Here is a 24,411-nt window from a genome sequence, read left to right as displayed (position 1 = left end):
CTGAGACCTTAATTCTCTCCTTTAAAAATTTTATTTTATTTTATCTTTTTACACTATTCTTTACTGTTTAATTGAAGTATAGTTGATATACAATATTACATTAGTAATATTGTATATCAATATACAAAATGGGTACAGCAAGGTAATTCAAAATTTTATAGATTTTACTCCATTTAAAGTTATTACAAGATAATGTCTGTATTTCCCTGTGCTGTACAATATATCCTTGTTGCTTATCTATTTTATACCTAGTAGTTTGTGCCTCTTTATATATATATATATTTATATTAATATATATATATTTAATTGAAGTATAGTTGATTTACAATGTTGTGTTAGTTTCAGTTGTAGAGCACAGTGATTCAGGTGTATATATGTGTATATATATGTACACATACATATATATACACACATATATATACATATATATATTCTTCCTCACATTCTTTTCCCTTATAGGTTATTACAAAATTATGAGAATAGTTCCCTGTGCTATACAGTAGGTCTCTTTTTTTTTTTTTTTTTTTGCGGTAAGCGGGCCTCTCACTGCTGTGGTCTCTCCCGTTGCGGAGCACAGGCTCCGGACGCGCAGGCTCAGCGGCCATGGCTCACGGGCCCATCCGCTCCGCGGCATGTGGGATCCTCCCAGACTGGGGCACGAACCCATGTCCCCTGCATCGGCAGGCGGACTCTCAACCACTGCACCACCAGGGAAGCCCTCTCTTCTATTCTTGAAACAGTGCTTTTTACAACTTCCCAGGGACTTCCAAGGTCCAGTCAAGTTGCAGAAACCTCTGCCTCGAGGCAGGTGCTCTTAAGCCTTGGTGTAATACACAATCATATGAGTGTTTCTAAAAAAGACAGATCTATGGGCTCCACTCCCAGAGATACTGATTGGGTGATCTGGGGTCAAAATTTGCATTAACACATTCCCAATTGATGTTGATGCTTCTGGTTTGGGGATTCCACTATGAGACTGAGTGTAAAAGACATCAGAAACCTGGTGGAGGCCACTGGAGTCTTTCGAGAATTATCATGAATTTAAGAAAATCAAAAGGAGGATGTGTGGTGTTCTTGTAACTCCTGAAACACTATCAGCAGGGATGTTTTCCAGAAGTCACTTTTTACACTGGTGAATCATTTTATGATTTTATGGACAAAACTGTATGTGCCTTCCTCTGATTTAACACAGTTACATTTGTAGAGTATCAATTGTATGAAAGAAATACACAAAACACTTTTAATTTTACATATAACTGAATTAAGTGTAAGCATGGAAATTTCAAACACATTTTCCACATGTGTGTTCACAGGTCACTGGAGTGGTCGGTGACAAGCTTGGGAATAGTCTAGGTATTTTGTCTAATATCAATAGTAGTCCCATACACAGGTGAACAAACAGGGCTAACTAGAGATTTCAAAACGCTCCCAGTGGGTAACCATACCCTTGCAAAGAATTAGATTTTCAGTTCATTTAATCACCCGATTGTTCTGATGACTGGATTGAGTTCTCTGGTCAGAGCCCACTATCCAAACCCAGCCAATCAAGAGTTAACCCAATCAATCAATCAATCAATCAAGAGTTCTCCAGGCACCAAGGGTGGGTGGTGACTTCATATAAGCCTGGTCTCTGTTCTTTGACAGTACACTAGTTGGAAGAGCTGGATGGAGGCAGTCTTCTCCCTGGCTTCAGAGTCCCCTCAATCTCCAGCCGTCTGGCTGGAGTCCCAAGTGGCGACCACCATGCCCTCCTTCTCGCTCTGGGTGGCTATGGTCTGTATGAGTAACATGAACAGGAGCGTGGAAGCCCACAGCATCCTCATGAAGAAAGGGTTCAGTGTCAAATCTTTTGGAGCCGGATCCCGTGTGAGGCTCCCAGGACCCACAGGCAACCTCTATGTCCTTTGCTCAGTCAACTGTGCAAACTAACAAAAGGAATGGAACTATAAATGACTATTTCAGTATAGAATGGTCCGACAGAGCCATACTTGAAGACATGGGAGAGCTGGTGGAGGCCACTTGAGTCCCTGGAGAATCATCATGAATTCAAGAAAATCAATAGGAGGATGTGTAGTGTTCTTGTAACTCCTGAAACACTGTCAGCAGGGATGTTTTCAAGGAGTCGCTTTTTACACTGGTGAATCATTTTATTACTTTATGGGCAAAACTATAGGAATCCTCCTGAGATTTGACACAATTACACTTCTAGAATATCAGCTGATGAAAGGAATATGAAACAACCCTTGTAATTTTATGTAAAATTGACTTAAGTGTGAGCTTGCAAGTTTCAAACACGTTTTTCACAGGCATGTTCTCAAGTCACTGGAGGGGCTGGTGACAAGTTTTGGAGGACTCTAGGTAATTTGCCTAATATCAATCGTAGCCCCATCCACAGGTGCACCAACAGGGCTAAGTGGAGATTTCAAGACACACCCACGGGGTAAGCATACCCTTGTGGAGATTTAGACATTCAGGTGATTTAATGACCGGATGGTTCTGATGACTGGATTGGGTTCTCTGGTCAGAGCCCACTATCCAAACCCAATCACTCAAGAGCTAAGCCAATCATCAATCAAGAATTCTCCTCCCACTGTGGGGAGGTGACTCCATGTAAACCCGGTTTCCGTTGTTTGACACTAACACAGGTTGGGAGAGCTGGACCCAGCCGGTCAACCTCCTGGCTTCAGAGTTCCCTCGGCCCCTGAAGTCCACTCGTCTGGCTGGGAGTCCCAAGGAGCCGCCATAATGCCCTCCTCTCCACTCAGAGTGGCTGTGGTCTGTATGCGTAACATAAACAGGAGCATGGAAGCCCACAGCATCCTCAGGAAGAAAAGTTTCAGTGTCAGGTTTTTTGGAATGGGATCCCTCATGAGGTTCCCAAGACTGGCGCCCAAGGAACCAGTGGCTTATGACTTTTCAACTTCATGTAATATGTTGCAGAAAGACCTTTCCTGTAAAGACCAAAAATACTACAAAGGGAATGGAGTCTTACACATCTTGAAAAGAAGTGACAGAATCAAGCCTCACCCAGAAAGATTTCAAGAGTGCAGAGATCCCTTCGATGTCATCTTCACCTGTGCGGAGAGAGTCTATAACAGGGTTGTGGCAGCTATGTGTGCCAGAGATCAGGAGACCTGGCAGCCTGTGCACGTGATCAATGTGGACATAGAGGACACCCTGGAATTAGCCACCCTTGGATCTCTGATCATCTGTGAGCTCTGCCAAGGTCTCCAGCAGGTGGAAGACATGGAAGGCAGTCTGGCTGAGTTGCTCCAGGCAGAGAAGGAGAAAACAGGAGGGAACTTTCTTCACACAGTCTGCTTCTGCTGAAGATCTTGGCTGATTTCAGCTCCTTTGCAGATAAGAACTTGTGCCTGGACTTTTGGGCTAGTGGTATCTTCTGTGAGAAGTGTCCTCAAAGCCCTGTCCACTAAGGCTGTCTCTATAATTTTTTTCAAGTACCCTTTTTTTCAACCCAGGGAAGGAAGTGGAGGAGAATATATTTCATGGGAAATGGAACATGGACCGCTAGTTGGCATCCAAAACCTTCCAATTTGAGGGACAATGGTGTGGGTACTTGACTCAGAAGAAAGAATTCATGCCTCTCTCTCGCTTTGTCACAGCCCACCCTTCCCCCTCCCCATATCCTCAAGTCCGTTCTCTAGTAAGTCTGTGTCTTTATTCCTGTCTTACCCCTAGGTTCTTCATGACATTTTTTTTTCTTAAATTCCATATATATGTGTTAGGATACGGTATTCGTCTTTCTCTTTCTGACTTACTTCACTCTGTATGACAGACTCTAGGTCTATCCACCTCATTACAAATAGCTCAATTTCGTTTCTTTTTATGGCGGAGTAATATTCCATTGTATATATGTGCCACATCTTTTTTTTTTTTAAACATCTTTATTGGGGTATAATTGCTTTACAATGGTGTGTTAATTTCTGCTTTATAACAAAGTGAATCTGTTATACATATACATATGTTCCCATATCTCTTCCCTCTTGCATCTCCCTCCATCCCACCCTCCCCATCCCACCCCTCCAGGTGGTCACAAAGCACCAAGCTGATCTCCCTGTGCTATGCGGCTGCTTCCCACTAGCTATCTACCTTACGTTTGGTAGTGTATATATGTCCATGCCTCTCTCTCGCTTTGTCACAGCTCACCCTTCCCCCTCCCCATATCCTCAAGTCTGTTCTCCAGTAGGTCTGTGTCTTTATTCCTGTCTTACCCCTAGGTCCTTCATGACATTTTTTTCCTTAAATTCCATATATATGTGTTAGCATACGGTATTTGTCTTTCTCTTTCTGACTTACCTCACTCTGTATGACAGACTCTAGGTCTATTGACCTCATTACAAATAGCTCAATTTCGTTTCTTTTTATGGCTGAGTAATATTCCATTGTATATATGTGCCACATCTTCTTTATCCATTCATCCGATGATGGACACTTAGGTTGTTTCCATCTCTGGGCTATTGTAAATAGAGCTGCAATGAACATTTTGGTACATGACTCTTTTTGAATTATGGTTTTCTCAGGGTATATGCCCAGGGTATATGCTGGGTCATATGGTAGTTCTATTTGTAGTTTTTTAAGGAACCTCCATACTGTTCTCCATAGTGGCTGTACCAATTCACATTCCCACCAGCAGTGCAAGAGGGTTCCCTTTTCTCCACACCCTCTCCAGCATTTATTGTTTCTAGATTTTTTGATGATGGCCATTCTGACTGGTGTGAGATGATATCTCATTGTAGTTTTGATTTGCATTTCTCTAATGAGAGGCATGGACATATATACACGACCAAACGTAAGGTAGATAGCTAATGCCAACTGTATTAGAAACTCAGGGTAGATAATGGGTGGCATTTATTACTAAAATCCTGGTATGATCTGTTTAATTAAATAGCTCATTAAATGAAATAAAACCTCTAATTTAAAGATAAGGTGTCTTTTCATTTGTGGTAGGGGATGCATATTACAAACGGATCCCCTTGGCTTCTTATTGTTCAAGCCATTTGAATTCCATGGAGAAAAGCATTCTTTCCTAAGGAGAATTTTCTTTATGTTTAAAACATTCATCGTTTTGAGTTTTGTGCTCCTCTGAAAGTGGATCCTTACTATTGGGAAGTAAAACACTCTTGGTTCTAATCAGCAGTGGCACCAAGTCCTGTGTGACATGCAGGAGAAAATAAAGGAGAGGTAGTTGGGTTGGTTGAATTAGGTTACTTGCTATGTCACAAAGTAGATGTCGACTTTCTTTACAGAATGTAGGCACATTGGAGCAAGGTTGGACCTGTTGGGACTAGCTTGTACAGTAATTCCTGAGGATAAACGTGGACCCAGTTGTAGGGTGGTGGCTCTGGAGAGGTGGAGTAGATATGGGACCAGAGAGATATTGGAGTTGAAATTACAGGACTTGCTGAAGAGCAGAGAGAGGGAGGAATTTAGAAGCACTCTCAATTTTCTGGTTTTCACCATAGGTGACCAGGTGCACGTACATTCATGTGGCAGTGCTGGTGGTAGGGCGGTGAGGGTTTCTTTCCTGGTAGATTCAGTACCCTTTATGATCAGTCTCTCCTCTGATGGTTGGTAGAGGGTCAGGATAGGTGCCAGGAGGGGATAATCCATTGAGGCTATCATTTCATGTGACGGGAACACCAAATTGAAGTAGATTTTTAGGTAGTTTTGGGTGTTCTGAAGATAGAAATGTTTTGTCCAGTTGATATTATTTTTGCTGGAAAATCCATTTTGAGGAAAATTTAACATGTTGCTAATTGAGTTCCTATCTTTTTGGGCAAGTCAATGAAAATATGACAGATCTGTAAAATGTTGCAGGTGCTAAAATGTAGTGATTACAGTGATGAATTACAAAATATAAAGTGTATATAAAATAGATAACTAATAAGGACCTACTGTATAGCACAAGGAACTCTTTTCAACTCTGTAATGAGCTATATGGGAAAAGAATCTAAAAAAGAGTGGATATATATATGTATAACTGATTCACTTTGCTGTACAGTAGAAACTAATACAACATTGTAAATCAACTATATAGTCCAATAAAAATTAAAAATAATATAATACATTTACTTAAAAAAACAAAATATAAAGTGTATGTGAATAAGTGAAAAGGAATGGGACTGGATTAAATAGATGGTGGAACATTGTTTGTCTAAGAGTCCTTATAGGCCATAAACATATAAAAGAGATTGGAAAGTTAGAACTTCAATGTTCGTGAATTTACTGTTTCAATTTTGATCTAGTGGTAGAGTTCTTGATGGAACTGTAGAAGTTGGTGTCTCTTGTAGAGTTAGAAAAATGCAGTTGAGGGACTTCCCAGGTAGCCCAGTGGTTGGGACTTCACCTTCCAAGGTAGGGGGTGGGGGTTCGATCCCTGGTCAGGGAGCTAAGATCCCACGTGCCTTGCAGGAAAAAAGCCAAAAAATAAAACAGAAGCAAGATTGTAACCAATTCAGTAAAGACTTTTAAAAAAATGGTCCACATCACAAAAATCTTTAAAAAAAAAGATGCAGTTGAGGAAGACGTCAAAACCCTGAACATTGTGGGCATTGAGTGGGTAAACTTTTGGTTGCTGGAGTTGCTAAGAATGAGAGCAGAAGGTGAGTTAAAGGTCACCTGGGAGGCTGCCTGGGCCCATGTTTCCTGCTGAACCCGTGCAGCACCGGGGGCTTCCTTGTGCGGAGAGTTGGAAACAGATTAGAAGGGGTGATTGGAACCCAGAGATCATTTACGTGGAGCTGTATATGTTACCCACAGTGTTTAGCCAGGATTGCGAACTGCTGGCTATCTTCAGGTCTTACTCGTGGTGAGTGCAGTCCCAGGATGCCGAATCCTGATCTTCATCATTGGACAGTCCTTTTCCCAGTATCTTAGGATGCTCTTCATTGTGGCAAGTTCTTTCCAGCTTCAGATCCACCAAAATTGAGTCAGAATTTGGACCAGAAAGCTGCTAAATTCTCTGTGGTCCTCTGGGTGCTACATTAAAAAAAATCATGGGGTGGGGAGGATGGGGCTAGATCAGGTGTTAGTTAAATATGGTGGGAGAACAGTTGCCATGTGGTCTGAACACCACTGGTGTTGGTAGTTTTGCTAAATGGAGGGGAAGTTATGCTTGTAAATTGTAATTGTAGCTAACAGTAATATCGTTCTGTCTAACCATGAGGAATGGGAAATAAAGATTCAGATGTGCTGATGGAAATACAGCAGTTTCTTGAGTAGACAGACATGGTTCCAGTTAAGACACAGAGGCAAATGGAATATTTAGAAGGTTGTTGAAGATGAAATGGCAGCATTTAGATGCAAATTGCTGTAAGATATGAATATACATGTAACTAGAAAGGTTAGATATGCCAAGGATGGCTTTGTGACTGTGACTGGGCACATGGACACAGCTGCAGGTGTGTCTGATCAAGTTTTATTTCTTAACCTGGGTGATGTTTGCCTTATAAGAATTTGTTAGGCCATTCATTTGTTTTGTTTTGTTTTCTGTATTTGTGTGTTTACAATAACAATTTTAAAAAGTCCAAAAATGACAGAAATACTTTATAATCCAAGAAGCAATAACCTCACAATATAAGTGTGTCAGTAGCTTCATTTGTAATTATTTTATTTCAGTTCCCTCACTTCCCAAGTCCAATCTACCCTGGTGTTGCTTCTTGATTATATATTCACCTTCTGACTGTTGTTCCTACTTTCACTTCACTGTAAATCCACTGGGCAGAGGATATAATACTTCCACCTCACTCCATTGGCCAAAGCAAGTCATGAGGCCATCACAGATGCAAGGGAGTGGATAATAGACTGTAGCTCATGATGGAGGAGTTGTCTTGTGTGGACAGCAGAGGGAAGAATTATTGCCATCCATTTGTGCAGATAGTCCCACTCGACAAACTATCAGATTGACAAATGTTCAATGACTTGACAATATAGTCTACAGGCAAGTCTGTGAGGAAAAAGTTACTTTCATACATTGCTGTTAGTAATGAAAGATAGTGTAGCCTCTCAAAGGGAATCTATCCACATAGGACAAAACTACAAATGCATTTACCCCTTGACCAAGGTAACCCTACTTGTGGAAATAGACAATCAGATCTTTCAATAGAATTATCCAATTGGAGAAGAGACAGAAAATACAGAAAAATCAAGAGACTTTCAAATACTGATGGAACAATGTCAAAAGATCTAACATATGTGTTGTTGTTGGGATGTTGAAATGAAATGAGAGAAGGGGACAGAAAAATGTTTTGTAAGAAATAATTGCTGAGTATATCCAAATGTGGTAAAAACAATAGATTTACAGAGTCGAAAATCTCTGAGAACTTCAAGGACTTTAAAAACAAAGAAAGCTATGTGTAGGCCTCTGCAGATCAAACTGAAAATTAAGATAAAGTGAACAATCTTGAATGCAGTTAAAGGAGTTAGTTAGGCAAATGAAATAGAGACATATCTAAGGCATCCAGACTCACACGTCTCCTACTAACTGCTAAGCTTGTACAATTCTATACCCTTAGACAACAGAGGTAAACATCAGTATTCATGACTCTGGAATTTGAAACTCATGTGAATTTCATTAATTGTTTTCATGAAGAATAAAACTTTAAAAACCATGAGTCCATATTAATTGTAGGTATTTATATTCCTGTTGTATTACAATAGGCCTGAAGCAAGGCTGGTTTACATGGTAGATGATTTATGTGTCAGATTATCTGAAGATGAAAAAGAGAGAAAAGGAGCGGGAGGAAGTGAGGAAGATGTGAAGTGGTCTTAGAGACCCAGCCCATTTAGGAAGAAGGTGAGGCTCTTGGAGACAGTTCTGTCCCTGGAGCCCTGGTGTAAGTGCTTTCCCTCAAGGGCTCTCATGACAGAGGATAAACAGCCCAAATCCTGCAACAAGGTAAATTTCCTCTCCAATTGAACGGCTGTTCCTGAAGACTCAGTCTAAGGCTGATAAATGAATTATACACCTGCAGATGGGGTTGGTTCAAGGACGAAGGTAAGTGCTGGACAGGTGTTATATCCCAGACAGGCCAGAGGGTACAGGACGCTTGGAGGCTGTTAATATGTGTGGAATGATAGTGACCAGAGACACAAATCTGGTTGGTTCTAGCAGAAGTGGAGGGTGAGGTCTGGGGAGGGAGGTGAGAATACATGGTCTATCTGATGTTCCTGAAAGTTAGTAATAAAGAGTCATCATCCAAAAAAATAACTGGTGCCCAATAAGTGGACCGGGCATTAAAAGATGCAGATACTGACTTAGACTGCAGATATGTCTTAGCAAATATGAGAGGAGCCCTGAGAATGTCTGGGATCTGTGCTGGGGTTCCTAAAGTAGGGTGTGGAAAGAGGAGACCTCCAGGCCCTCTTAGGCAGATGTGAGAAGAAAACATGAGACAGGAGACATTTGAAAGGGGATTTCTAGGATGAACATGTATTACACCAAAGTCGCTCTATCAGGAGACCAAACAGGCAAATACCCCTGAGTTCCATGGCTTCCATTTTTCAGTGAAAAAACCGCCCAAAAACAAACAGCACTTCCCTTTTACTCTTTTTCTCCAAACACACACCCATCCTCAGCTTCTGTCATCTCCTCCCTTCTCAAGCCCCTCTCTGTGTTGAATTGTGTCTTTCTGGCTTTTTCCTTCTCACAGAGCAGCCCTATACTCTCCAGAGACAGTTCACTGTATCAAGGCCAGTGACTAGGCTCTCTTGACCAGTAACTGTAATTGTAGAACAGTTTCTTCCATCACTGGGAGGATGGTTATAGGAGCTGATTTTCCTCCGCTCAAAGAAGAAACAGAGGCACCAAGAGAGGTAACCTGGGATGGAAGATAAACTATTAATGAGCCTAAGACATAACTTATACTGAGATAGATATTCTGAGATACCCATCAACAGAAAGAATCAACATTTATCTCCAATATTCTAAAACCACCTGCTTAAAGTTTGCTTCACTCTCAAACTTAAGCCCCTAGGATCCTGGAAGTTTCCCATTTTTTTCTGCATCGGGATTAATGAATGAATGAATGTACACTAAGAACCAAATGACAATATTTCTGCCTGCAGAAAAATCTTCCAATGTCATCCCCATCCTCTTCCAGCACTAATGCCTTATTTTCCAATTTCAGTCATTTCTAAACGTAGTTCCTAAGATGTGAGCATGAGCAGCGTGTCACCTCAGGCACTCAGGCCCTGTCAGTGTTATTCCTTAACCTTTGTCTACTGAATCCCTTCACAAGTGTGCAAATTGTATGTGGTGAATTCAGAGAGATTTTAAATCTCATTTCCATCAGTTAGGCTAAATCTGCCTGTATGACTCCACACGCTGCTTTCTTCAGTATTCCCTGTGCATAGCTGCCTGGATCTGAATGAACACTGTTCATAAATGGTATACTTCAATTTGAATACCTATGTTTTCCATATTACTTTGTTCTCTTTTCATTCTCTTTTTGATAAACCATCCACCACAAGGTGAAGTTCAAGTTTATATTCAAGAAACCTCTTGTTACAGCCTTCACAGGTACATATAATGATTTCCTTTGAATATTCATAAGCCTCTGTTGGTAGGAGAAATATATACAATGATATGTTTTGTTTGATTATCTGGAGATATGCATATCTTTTAATTAGACTGTCACTCATTGAAGCAGAGAACATACCCTATTGACCTTTTATGTTTCTTATTATTTGCATGTTCAAAGAAGATGGAGAGTGTGAGATATGCCAAAAGAATATTCCAGGAAAATCTGGATTTTTCGTCTCTGTGAGTATGAGGTGATGTCTCTGGTGGTCTCCATGGGTATGTTTCCTTAAACCACACTGGTGTCAGTCACACAGTCTTCCACTTACTGGGCATCCCTGGCCTAGAGGACCAGCACATGTGGATTTCCATCCCTTTCTTCTTTTTGTACGTCATTGCCCTATCTGGGAACAGCCTTCTCATATTCATTATTGTGACAAAACACAGCCTCCATGAACCCATGTACCTCTTCCTCTGCGTGCTGGCTGGGGCAGACTTTGTCCTCTCCACATGCGTAGTACCTCAGGCCTTGGCCATTTTCTGGTTCTGTGCTGGGAACATCTCCTTGAATCGCTGCATCACACAGTTCTTCATTACACACAGCACTTTCATGTCTGAGTCAGGGACCTTGCTGGTGTGGCATTTGACTGCTACATTGCCATATGCTTCTACCCACTGAGATACACCACTATTCTTACACACACACTGATTGGGCAAATTGGTGTTACCATCTTTCTGAGAAGTTATTGTATGATTTTCCCCATGATATTTCTTCTGAAAAGACTGACTTTCTGCCAAAGTAATATAATTCCAGACACCTGTTGTGAACACATTGGCTTGGCCAAATATGCTTGTAATGACATATGAGTAAACATCTGGTATGGACTCTCTGTTATAATGTCAACAGTGGTCTTAGATGTCCTATTAATTTTCGTTTCCTACACGCTTATTCTCCATGCTGTCTTCCACGTGCCTTCCCAAGATGCTTGTCACAAGGCTCTCAACACGTGTGGCTCTCATGTCTGCATCATCATCCTCTTTTATGGGCCTGCGATCATCACAACGATTACTCAGCAGTTTGGAAGCCAGATTCCACCTCATATCCACATCTTGTTGGATAATGTGTGCATTCTGGCTCCACCTATGCTGAATCCCATCACTTATGGGATCAAGATCGAGCAAATTCGAGAGCAGGTAGCTCACATATTTTTTCCAATGCAGAAATAACTTTGGAGGAGGAACAGCGTTTTCAACATCTCTAGCTATCCATGATGTGAACTATGGAACTGGTGGATATAAATGCTAGTGGTAAACTAACACACTAGGTAATAGTTTAGTGAATTGTTTCTGTAGAATGTTCACCAGGTAGGTACTGAACTTCCAGTTTCTACTATCAAAGCAGTACAGTGAACAATGTCGTGTTTGACTGAGTAAGCTCCATCCTGCACAGAGTATGTGGCTAGAAATAGGACTTCCCAAAGTCTTACATCTTACATATCACTAACCTGATCTTTGGTAATAGAAGAAATGAGAACAATGCTCTGGTTTCACATTTTTTTCAATTATTCGTCACTGAGTTTCTCATCCTTTGAGACATCTTGTGACATCCCTGAACTATCACATATAAACCTGCATTCCTTTATGTCTTTCTATATAGCTAAGCGACTTTCTTAGAATCAGTGATTCTTAGGGTTTCAGGTATTTTTATTATACTATAATTTATATCCTATCACATATATGTCAGAGTACAGGAATGTAAATGAATTGCTTGAATCACATTTTCAAAACCCTTTGGGAGACTGAGGCTGATCCCTTGTGTAATGGGAAAATGCTAACGTGGTATTTGATGGGTGCTATGTACCAGGAGAATGTTGAAGAATGGGAAGTCCCTCAATCTTCACATCAGACCATGATCTTCAGTGATCTCATCAGCTGGGCAGTCAAGGACTGTTTTTTGGCCTCCTTTAATGCAGTACTTCCTAGATCAATTTCCAAGGAATCTGCTCTTCCACTGACCCGCCAGCTCATTAACTCTTTACCTTTCCTAATTCATGCCATACTCCAAATATATCCATGCTTTGTCTTGGGATAACATCTCTTGACTTGTAGAAAATATTTTCTCCCAGGTTTATTGAGATATAGTTGCCATACAACATTGTGTAATTTAAGGTGTATATCTTGTTGTTCCTACACACTTAGTTTTTTACAGCATGATTGCCACAGTAGCATTAGTTAACACCTCCATCATCGAACAAAACTATCATTTCCTTTTTTTGTGGTGAGAACATCTAAGATGTACAGTGTTATCGACTTTCAAGTGTATGACACAGTGTTGTTCACTCTAATCACCATGCTGTTATTATCCTGAGAACTTAGTCCTCTTCTAACTGGTAGTTTGTACCCTTTGACCAACATCTCCTCCTTTCCCCCACCCCCAGACTCTGGCAACCACCTTTCTATTACCAATCTCTCTGAGCTCAACTTCTTTAGATTTCACATACAAGTGATATCACACAGTATTTATTTTTTCTCTGTCTAACCTATTTCACTTGACATAATGCCATCAAGTTCCATCTATGTTATCACAAATGGCAGGATTTATTTATTTTTTAATCTGGAATAATATTTCATGATACATATGCTGTATTTTCTTTATCTATCCATGCATCCATGTACACTTAGGTTGTTGCCATGCCTTAGCTATGGTAAATAATGCTGCAATAATAAACCTGGGGGTGCAGATGGTTTTTGAGTCAGTATTTTCATTTCCTTCAGATAAATACCCAGAAGTGCAATTTGAGGATCACATGGTAGCTATTTTTAATTTTTTGAGGAACCTCCATACTCTTTTCTGTAGTGGTTGCAACAATTTACATTCCCACAACAGTGCACGGTGGTTCCCTTTTCTTCACATCCTCACTGGCACTTGTTATTTCTTGTCTTTTTGATAATATCCACTGCAAAGGTGTGAGATGACATCTCCTTGTGGTTTTTATTTGTATTTCTCTGATGATTAATGATGCTGACCTCCTTTTCATGTACCTGTTGGCCATCTGTATGTCTTCTTTGGAAAAATGTTTATTCAGATCCTCTGCTCATTTTAAAATCAGATTGTTTCAGTTTTTCCTATTGAGCTGTATGAGTTCTTCATATATTTTGGATATTAAGCCCTTACCATTGTTGAAAAATTCAATTAACAATCAAATTGAGAAGAAAAAGAGAATTTTTTTCGAGCCAAATTGAGGATTATAACCCGAGAGACACACCCTCGGAATCTCTGAGAACTGTTCTGTCTCTTAGAAGTAGAAGGCAGAGTACATTTTTGAGATAAAGGATCATATATCAAATGACATACTGACATTTTACATAAAGTTCACCAAAGATACATAGTCCAGATAAGCAGGTACAAAGTGAACAGCAAGTCACCATGACCCCCTACAGAGTTGGAAAAAAGGCTGATATTTTAAGAAGTTACAGTGTTAGCTTCAGAAGAAAGGAAGAAACACATTGCTCTTTGTGATTGAGAAATATTTCTCCCTTTGAGGAGATCTGTTTAATGTGTAAGGCAGATGCACATTGCACATTAGGGAGGGAAGGAGGAAGCCCAGACAGACAGAGCGAAGAATCTTATGTTTAAATGTTCTTGTCCTGCCTTAAAATATACATTTTATTTCATTACCAGACATACGATTTGCAAATATTTTTTTCCCAGTTGGTAGGTTGTGTTTCCATTTTGTTGATGGTTTCCTTTGCTGTTCAGAGGCTTTTTAGTTTGATGTAATCTCACTTGTTTATTTTACTTTTGCCTTTGGTGTCAGTTTCAAGAAATTATCACCAAGACCAATGTCACATGGCTTACTGCCTATGTTTCCTTCTAGGTGGTTTACAGTTTCAGGTCTTCTGTTCAAGTCTTTAATCCATTTTGAATTGATTTTTATGAATGGTATAAGAGAGGGGTCCAGTTTCATTCTTTTGCATGTGGCTGTTGAGTTTTTCCAAGACCATTTGTTGAAGAGACTGTCCTTTCCCTATTGTATATGCTTGTCTTCTTTGTTGTAAGTCAATTAACTTTATATGGATAGGTTGATTACTTGGCTCTCTTTTCTGTTCCATTGATCTATGTGTCTGTGTTTATGCCAATACCATGTTTGATTACCATGGCTTTGTGAATTAGTGTGAACTCAGGAAGCATGATGCCTCTAGCTTGCTCTTTCTCAAGATTGGTTTGGTTATTTGGGGGTTTTGTAGCTCCATACAAATTTTAGTATTGTTTTTCTATATCTCTGAAAAATGCCATTGGAATTTTTATAGGGGTTGCATTGTATTTGTAGATTGCTTTGGGTAGTATGGTTCTTTCAACAACATGAGTTTTTCCAATCCATGACCACAAAATAATTTTCCATTTGTTTGTGTCTTCTTCAATTTCTTCCACCAATGTCTTATAGTTTTTAGGGTACAGGTCTTTCATCTCTTTGGTTAAATTTATTCCTAGGTAGTTTATTCATTTTATGTAATTGTAAATGGAATTGTGTGTTAATTTCTCTTTTGGATTGTTTGTTATTAGTGTATAGATACAGAACTGATTTTTGTGTATTGATTTGTATCCTGCAAGTTAGCTGAATTTGGGTTTTTTGCTAACAGTTTTTTGATTACTACTGAGTTTGAATATTTGTTGGATAGTTTTATTTCTTCTTGTGAGTTAAAGATAGCTATCATTTGTTAAGTGATTAGCAAATTGCAGCTCCATGCAATAAGCATGATACTGAGGAAACTGAAACTCTGCCAAGATCAATGGAAGAGGTAGGGACAAACCAATTTCTGTTTTATTTTTAAAGTCTGTTCTCTTGGGTCCTTTAACTTGTAAATGATCTGGCTCTTCCTGTCTTTGCTCATTTAACTCTTGAAAGCTCTATGTTTTTCTTTTCTATTTTCATTTTCTTTAAAAAAACCAATAATTATATTTTCTCTATTATATTTAGTTTAACTATTTGTGCAGTATTTTTAAAAACTTTTTATTTTATATTGGAGTATAGCTGATTAACAAAGTTCTGATAATTTCAGGTGCACAGCAAAGCGACTCAGTCATACATATACATGTATCCATTCTCCCAGAAACTCCCCTCCCATCCAAGCTGCCACATAACATTGAGCAGAGTTCCATGTGCTATACAGTAGGTCCTTGTTGGTTATCCATTTTAAATATAGCAATGTGTACATGTCAATCACAAACTCCCTAACTATCCCTTCCCCCACCCTTCCCCCCAGTAACCATGTTTGTTCTCTAAATCTGTGAGTCTGTTTTGTAAATAAATTCATCTGTATCATTTCTTTTTAGATTCCACATATAAGTGTATCATACAACATTTCTCTTTGTCTGACTTGCTTCACTTAGTATGATAATCTCTAGGTCCATCCATGTTCCTGCAAATGGCATTATTTCATTCTCTTTAATGGCAAAGTAATACTCCATTAGTTAAAAAAAAGACAAACATTAATAGCTATATTTGTGAAATATACTTTGTCTTTTTCATTGTTTAATGTTTGAAAATTCTTAAGCTACGATTTGAATGTTGTTTACATCAATTTCTATATTTTAGTTTTTAAACTTAAAAATGAAAGATTATTTAATCAACAGAGAATTTGAGTGAGGATTACATGGGATATTATACATAAAGTACTTGGAAAGGCATCTATAGACTTAGAGGTTTTATATATATATTTGCTGTCATTATGATTATGTTCATTCTTTTTTGTTTCATTGAAGTTTTATTTATTTATTTTATTGATTTACAATGTGCAAGTTTCCAGTGCATAGCAAAATAACTCAGTTATAAGTGTATATGTATATATATTCTTTTTCATATTAATTTCCATTATGGTTTATTACAGGATATTGAATATATTTCCCTGTGGTATAAAGTAGGACTTTGTTGTTTATCTATTTTATTTTTAAATTATTATTTTAAAAAACTGATGTATAGTGGAATTACAATATTGTGTTAGTTTCTGGTGTACAGCATAGTGATTCAGATATATATATGTGTGTGTGTATATATATATATATATATATACACACACACACACACACACATACATATAATCTTTTCCTTTTCTTTCTCATCAAAAGTATTAGAAGATATTGAATGTAGTTCCCTGTGCTGTACATATATATATATGTTGTTTATCTATTTTCTATATAGTAGTTTGTATCTGCTAATCCTAAACTCCTAATTTATCCCTCCTCCACCCCCTTTCCCCTTTGGTAACCATAAGCTTGTTTTCTATGGCTGTGAGACTGTTTCTGTTTTATAAATGAGTTAATTTTTGTTATATTTTAGATTCCACATATAAGTGGTATCATATGCTATTTGTCTCTCTTTCTGACTTACTTCACTTAGTATGATAATCTCTGGGTCCATCCATGTTGCTGCAAATGTCATTATTTTGTTCTTTTTATGGTTGAGTAATATTCCATTGCATATAAGTACCACATCCTCCTAATCCATTCTTCTGTCAATGGACATTTAGGTTGCTTCCATGTCTGGCTATTGTAAATAGAGCTACAATGAACATTGGGGGTGCATGTATCTTTTCAAATTAGAGTTTCCTCCAAATATAGGCCCAGGAATGGAATTGCTAGATCATGTGGCAACTCTATTTTTAGTTTTTTGAGGAACCTCCATACAGTTTTCCATAGTTGCTGCACCAATTTACATTCCCAACCACAGTGTAGGAGGGTTCCCTTTCCTGCCCACCCTCTCCAGCATTTATTTTTAAACATTTTAATGATGGCCATTCTGACTGGTGTGAAGTGATACCTCATTGTAGTTTTGATTTGTATTTCTCTAATTAGTGATGTTCAGCATCTTCTTATGGGCTTATTGGCCATCTGTATCTCTTCTTTGGAGAAATGTCTATTTAGCTCTTCTGCCCATCTTTTGATGGGTTGTTTGTTTTTTTGTTATTGAGTTGTATGAGCTGTTTGTATACTTCGTAAAGTAAGCTTCTGTTGGTTGTACGGTTTGCAGATATTTTCTCCCATTCTGTAGGTTGTCTTTTCATTTCATTAATCGTTTTATTTGCTGTGCATGTTTAATTTTTTTTTTTTTTCCGGTACGCGGGCCTCTCACTGTTGTGGCCTCTTCCATTGCGGAGCACAGGCTCCAGACGCGCAGGTTCAGTGGCCATGGCTCACGGGCCCAGCCGCTCCGCCGCATGTGGGATCTTCCCAGACCGGGGCACGAACCCGCGTCCCCTGCATCGGCAGGCAGACTCTCAACCACTGCGCCACCAGGGAAGCCCTGTTTAGTATTTTTGATGTTTGTTTTGTGACCCAGGATGTAGCTTATTTTGTTGTATGATCTCCAAAATCTTGAAAAAATATATTCTGCTGTTGATGGATGGACTGATGTATACATGTCCATTAGAATTTGTTGGTGGTGTTATTCAGGCCTTCTCTATCTTTGCAGATTTACTGTCTAGTAGTTGTATCAATTAGTGAGAATGGGCTATTAAATCCCCAATTATAAATGTAGATTTGTCTGTTTTTCCTTATAGTTCTATCAGTTTGGGGAGGAGTGTCAAGATGGCGGAAGAGTAAGACGCGGAGATCACCTTCCTCCCCACAAATACATCAGAAATACATCTACATGTGGAACAACTCCTACAGAACACCTACTGAACGCTGGCAGAAGACCTCAGACTTCCCAAAAGGCAAGAAACTCCCCACGTACCTGGGTAGGGCAAAAGAAAAAAGAAAAAACAGAGGCAAAAGAATAGGGACGGGACCTGCACCAGTGGGAGGGAGCTGGGAAGGAGGAAAGGTTTCCACACACTAGGAAGGCCCTTCGCGGGCGGAGACTGCGGGTGGCGGAGGGGGGAAGCTTCGGAGCCGCGGAGGAGGGAAGCTTCGGAGCCGCGGAGGAGAGTGCAGCAACAGGGGTGCGGAGGGCAAAGCGGAGAGATTCCCGCACAGAGGATCGGTGCCGACCGGCACTCACCAGCCCGAGAGGCTTGTCTGCTCACCCGCCCCGGCGGGCTGGGAGCTGAGGCTCGGGCTTCGGTCAGAACGCCGGGAGAGGACTGGGGTTGGCGGCGTGAACACAGCCTGCAGGGGGTTAGTGCGCCACGGCTAGCCGGGAGGGAGTCCGGGGAAAAGTCTGGAGCTGCCGAAGAGGCAAGAGACTTTTTCTTCCCTGTTTGTTTCCTGGTGCGGGAGGAGAGGGGATTAAGAGTGCTGCTTAAAGGAGCTCCAGAGACAGGCGCGAGCCGCGGCTAAAAGCGCGGACCCCAGAGACGGGCATGAGACGCTAAGGCTGCTGCTGCCGCCACCACCAAGAAGCCTGTGTGCAAGCACAGGTCACCATCTACACCCCCCTTCCGGGAGCCTGTGCAGACCGCCACTGCCAGGGTCCCGGGATCCAGGGACAACTTCCCCGGGAGAACGCACAGCGCGCCTCAGGCTGGTGCAACGTCACGCCAGCCTCTGCCGCCAGCAGGCTCGCCCCGCACTCTGTACCCCCTCCCCCCCCCACCCCGGCCTGAGTGAGTCAGAGCCCCCAGTCAGCTGCTCCTTTAACCCCGCCCTGTCTAAGCGGGAACAGAAGCCCTCAGGCGACCTACACCCACAGGCGGGGCCAAATCCAAACTGAACCCCAGGAGCTGTGCGAACAAAGAAGAGAAAGGGACATTTCTCCCAGCAGCCTCAGGAGCAGCGGATTAAATCTCCACCATCAACTTGATGTGCCGTGAATCTGTGGAATACCTGAATAGACAACGAATCATCCCAAATTGAGGAGGTGGACTTTGGGAGCAAAGATATATTATTTTTTCCCCTTTTTCTCTTTTTGTGAGTGTGTATGTGTATGCTTCTGTGTGTGATTTTGTCTGTATAGCTTTGCTTTCACCATTTGTCCTAGGGTTCTGTCTGTCCTTTTCTTTAAACAAGGAAACAAACAACCCAATCCAAAAATGGGCAGACCTAAATAGACATTTCTCCAAAGAAGATATACAGATTGCCAACAAACACATGAAAGAATGCTCAACATCATTAATCATTAGAGAAATGCAAATCAAAACTACAATGAGATATCATCTCACACCGGTCAGAATGGCCATCATCAAAAAATCTAGAAACAATAAATGCTGGAGAGGGTATGGAGAAAAGGGAACACTCTTGCACTGCTGGTGGGAATGTGAATTGGTACAGCCACTATGGAGAACAGTATGGAGATTCCTTAAAAAACTACAAATAGAACTACCATATGACCCAGCAATCCCACTACTGGGCATATACCCTGAGAAAACCATAATTCAAAAAGAGTCATGTACCAAAATGTTCATTGCAGCTCTATTTACAATAGCCTGGAGATGGAAACAGGCTAAGTGTCCATCAACAGATGAATGGATAAAGAAGATGTGGCATATATATACAATGGAATATTACTCAGCCATAAAAAGAAATGAAGTTGAGCTATTTGTAATGAGGTGGATGGACCTAGAGTCTGTCATACGGAGTGAAGTAAGTCAGAAAGAGAAAGACAAATACCGTATGCTGACACATATATATGGAATTTAAGAAAAAAAAATGTCATGAAGAACCTAGGGATAAGACACGAATAAAGACACAGACCTACTAGAGAATGGACTTGAGGATATGGGGAGGGGGAAGCGTAAGCTGTGACAAAGCGAGAAAGTGGCATGGACATATATACACTACCAAACGTAGAATAGATAGCTAGTGGGAAGCAGCTGCATAGCGCAGGGAGATCAGCTCGGTGCTTTGTGACCACCTAGAGAGGTGGGATAGGGAGGGTGGGATGGAGGGAGACGCAAGAGGGAAGAGATATGGGAACATATGTATATGTATAACTGATTCACTTTGTTATAAAGCAGAAACTAACACATCATTGTAAAGCAGTTATACTCCAATAAAGATGTAAAAAAAATTTCTTTTTCCTAATAATTATTTTTAGTTTTAATTATTTTATTTTATTTTACTTTATTTTATTTTATCTTCTTCTTCCTTTCTTCCTTCCTTTTCTTTCTCCCTTTTATTCTGAGCCATGTGGATGACAGGCTCTAGATGCTCCAGCCAGGCATCAGGGCTGTGCCTCTGAGATGGGAGAGGGAAGTTCAGGACACGGGTCCACAAGAGACCTCCCAGCTCCACGTAATATCAAACGGCGGAAATCTCCCAGAGATCTCCATCTCAACGCCAAGACCCAGCTCCACTCAAGGACCAGCAAGCTACAGTGCTGGACACCCTACGCCAAACAACTAGCAAGACAGGAACACAACTCCATCCATTAGCACAGCGGCTGCCTAAAATCATAAGGCCATAAACACCCCAGAACACACCACGAGACGTGGACTTGCCCACCAGAAAGACAAGATCCAGCCTCCTCCACCAGAACACAGGCACTAATCCCCTCCACCAGGAAGCCTACACAACCCACTGAACCAACCTTAGCCACTGGGGACAGACACCAAAAACAACGGGAACTATGAACCTGCAGCCTGCGAAAAGGAGACCCCAAACACAGTAAGTTAAGCATAATGAGAAGACAGAGAAACAGCAGATGAAGGCGCAAGATAAAAACCCACCAGACCTAACAAATGAAGAGGAAATAGGCAGTCTACCTGAAAAAGAATTCAGAATAATGATAGTAAAGGTGATCCAATATATTGGAAATAGAATGGAGAAAATACAAGAAACGTTTAAAAAGGACCTAGAAGAACTAAAGAGCAAACAGTGATGAACAACACAATAAATGAAACTAAAAATTCTCTAGATGGGATCAATAGCAGAATAACGGAGACAGAAGAACGGATAAGTGACCTGGAAGATAAAATAGTGGCAATAATTACTGCAGAGCAGAATAAAGAAAAAAGAATGAAAAGAACTGAGGACAGTCTCAGAGACCTCTGGGACAACATTAAACGCATTAAGTTTCTAATGATCTCCTTAGCTCTATCCAATAAGCTGTTTAACCAATCCATTGTTTTAATGTTTTTAATTTCAAGGATTGCATTAAAAAATTAATAGATATTATTTTTTAAGAGTAGTTTTAAGTTTATAGAAAGTAGAGAGAGTTCCCATATACACCCTACCCCCTTCCTCCTCCTTTGATCAGAGAGTTTCCCCTATTATTAGCGTCTTGCATTAGTGTGGCACATTTGTTACAGTTAATGAACCAATACTGATACATTATCATTAATGAAAGACTGTAGCTTTTATTAGGGTACAGTCTTTGTGTTGTATAGTTTATGGGTTTTGAAAAATGTATAATGACATGTATCCACCATTATAGTACTATTCAGAATATTTTCAATGCCCTAAAAATCCCTGTTTGCCCCTATTTATCCCTCTCCTGCTCCCTCAAAATTCCTGAAAGCCATGGATTTTTTTTTTTTACTATCTCCATAGATTTACCTTTTTCCAGAATGTCATAAGGTTGGTATCATACAACATATAACCTTTACAGAGCACCTTATTTTGCTGAGTATAATGCTTTTAAAATTCCTCCATGTCTTTTTGTCTTATCTCACTTCTTTATATTGCTGAATAATATTCCATTGTTCGGATGTACCTGAGTTTGTTCATCCATTCACCTGTTCATAGGCATTTTGGCTGCTTCCAAAATTTAGCAATTATGCATAAAGATTCTGTAAATGTCTGTGTGCAGGTTTTTGTGTAGACATAAATTTTCAGCTTCTTTGGGTAAATACTAAGAAGTGTGATTGCTGGATCATGTGGTAAGAGTATGTTTAGCTTTGTAGGAAACTGCAGAACAGTTTTCTAAAGTGTCTTTACCATTTTGCATTTCTACCAGCAATGAATAAGAGTCCTATTGATCCACATTCTTACCAGCATTTGGTATTGTTAGTGTATTGGATTTTAGCCATTCTACTAGGTGTGTAGTGGTAACTCATTGTTGTTTTAATTTGCATTTCCTTAATGAAGTATGATGATATTGGGTATTTTTTCATATGCTCATTTGACATCTCATTGGACCCTCCTTACCAGGACAGCTATTGGTTAATTTATCAACATTTTCCTCCCCAGACTATACAATCACTGCAAGTTTTAGCCCAAATAATGCTTTGCAGGTTCATGACTATGAATGCTCAGGCTAACCTTTCATATTGGTGTCCAGAGAACAAATGGAGGGATTATTACTTGACAGGAGAGACAGTTCCTCAGCAAGAAGGAATGAAGAGAGGGTAGGAGCAGATGTAGTTGTGTTTTAAGATTTAGAGTCTTGAATTTGTGTGGGTTTCTCACTGATCAGTTCTGATTTAGTAGGCTACCTTTTCTGCCAAAGGTAGAGAGGTGGGTTCTTGAATCAAGGTTGGAGGTTTGAATAGGGTGTACACACGAAGCATTAATTAGGTGGAGTGGGGGAATGAGCTGACTTGAGCAAAATGTGTAAACTGGGCTCTGTTGGTAGCCTAGGTTGGTAATCATTTAATGGCACCATTCTGTTCTCTGGGTGACTACCCAAATCTAGTTATTGATTTGGTGTATAATAACTTTGGGATGGGCCAGAAAGAATGGAGAAAAAGATTTAAAGGATTTGAGAATACTTAGAAGAGATTTATTATAATGAAGAGCATGGAATCTAAACTTAAGAATCAGAGAGTGGGTTGGTGGTTTGGAAAGAAAATTGTAGTGTTAATAGATTAGCAGTTTTTGTGATGCTTAAAAAACAGGCATAGTTAAGACATATTTGGGCTTAAGTACTTATGGCTGGACAGTGGGATGTTAGAATTAGTGAATTTGGAAAAGGAGAAAGGAGGTGGTTATGGGAGTGCATAACTACAGTAGAGTGAAGGGAAAGACAACTCAGATTAGGAGGAAATGGAATCAAGAGCACAGGATGAAGAATTAGCTTTCCACATGGACACCGAAGTCCCTCTAATACTAATGTAATGACTTACATGCATTTGTTTATGAGGGAATTGAAAAGAACCTAAGACAGCATTGAAGAGTAGAAGGAAGGTAGCATGAGTCTCAAAGCAGAATTAGTCTATAAGAAAGTGAATGAGCATTATTTTGGAACAAAACCTGGGAAATATTTGGAAGTAAAAATGGCCCCCAAATCAGTTTATAACTTTAAAATATCAAGAGCTCCCACAAGTTCTAAATATATGGCAGCAAAGTACTAATGAACAAAAATACTTAACTGGAGGATTTTGCTTTTTGTCTTTGTACCATAAATTCCACAAAGGCACCTGTGTTGTTCACTCTTGTATTGCAAAGTGCCTGGCACAGAGTAGGTTGCCAGTGAAAAAATTTAACTTTGTCACAAAAAAAGAACTATAAATAATTATGAAAGTATGAGAAAATTACATCAATAAAAACTACATAGAAATAGAAGCATTGCCATAATAATTTCCTTCTTTTGAATATTGAATATTTAAATAAAATAATCTGGAAAACATACAGAAGTTTATCTATAAAGATACTCATCACAGGGCTTCCCTGGTGGCGCAGTGATTGAGAGTCCGCCTGCCGATGCGGGAGACACGGGTTCGTGCCCCGGTCCGGGAAGATTTCACATGCCGCGGAGCGGCTGGGCCCCTGAGCCATGGCCGCTGAGCCTGCGCGTCCGGAGCCTGTGCTCCGCAACGGAAGAGGCCACAACAGTGAGAGGCCTACGTACCGCAAAAAAAAAAAAAAAATATATATATATATATATAAATATACTCATCACAGAATTTTTTTAGTGAAGTATAGTTGGTTTATAATATTCTATTAGTTTCAGATGTACATCAAAGTGATTCAGTTATATATATAATTTTTTCAGATAATTTTTCATTATAAGTTTTTACAAGATATTGAATATTTTCTCCTGTGTTACACAGTA

The 24,411-nt window shown here is 39.9% G+C and overlaps 1 protein-coding gene and 1 pseudogene across 1 annotated transcript; both read left to right on the top strand.

Moving 5' to 3' along the window:
- Window positions 1-638: 638 nt before the first annotated feature.
- LOC113625092 (RNA polymerase II subunit A C-terminal domain phosphatase SSU72 pseudogene) lies at window positions 639-3,661 on the top strand (annotated as a pseudogene).
- Window positions 3,662-6,610: 2,949 nt separating this feature from the next.
- On the top strand, window positions 6,611-11,767 carry LOC113624663 (olfactory receptor 52B4-like). The gene is given in 3 exon segments (XM_027114556.1): window positions 6,611-6,623; window positions 10,795-11,175; window positions 11,178-11,767. Coding segments are annotated over 3 exon segments (984 nt in total).
- The last annotated feature ends 12,644 nt before the right edge of the window (window positions 11,768-24,411 follow it).

The sequence above is a fragment of the Aethalodelphis obliquidens genome, unplaced genomic scaffold (assembly GCF_003676395.1).
Source record: "Aethalodelphis obliquidens isolate GAN/ISIS:26980383/991018 unplaced genomic scaffold, ASM367639v1 scaffold14, whole genome shotgun sequence".
In the NCBI taxonomy this organism is placed as follows: domain Eukaryota; kingdom Metazoa; phylum Chordata; class Mammalia; order Artiodactyla; family Delphinidae; genus Aethalodelphis; species Aethalodelphis obliquidens.
The sequence above is the reverse complement of the archived record's forward strand: the minus strand, read 5'-3'. Positions and strand labels throughout refer to the sequence as shown.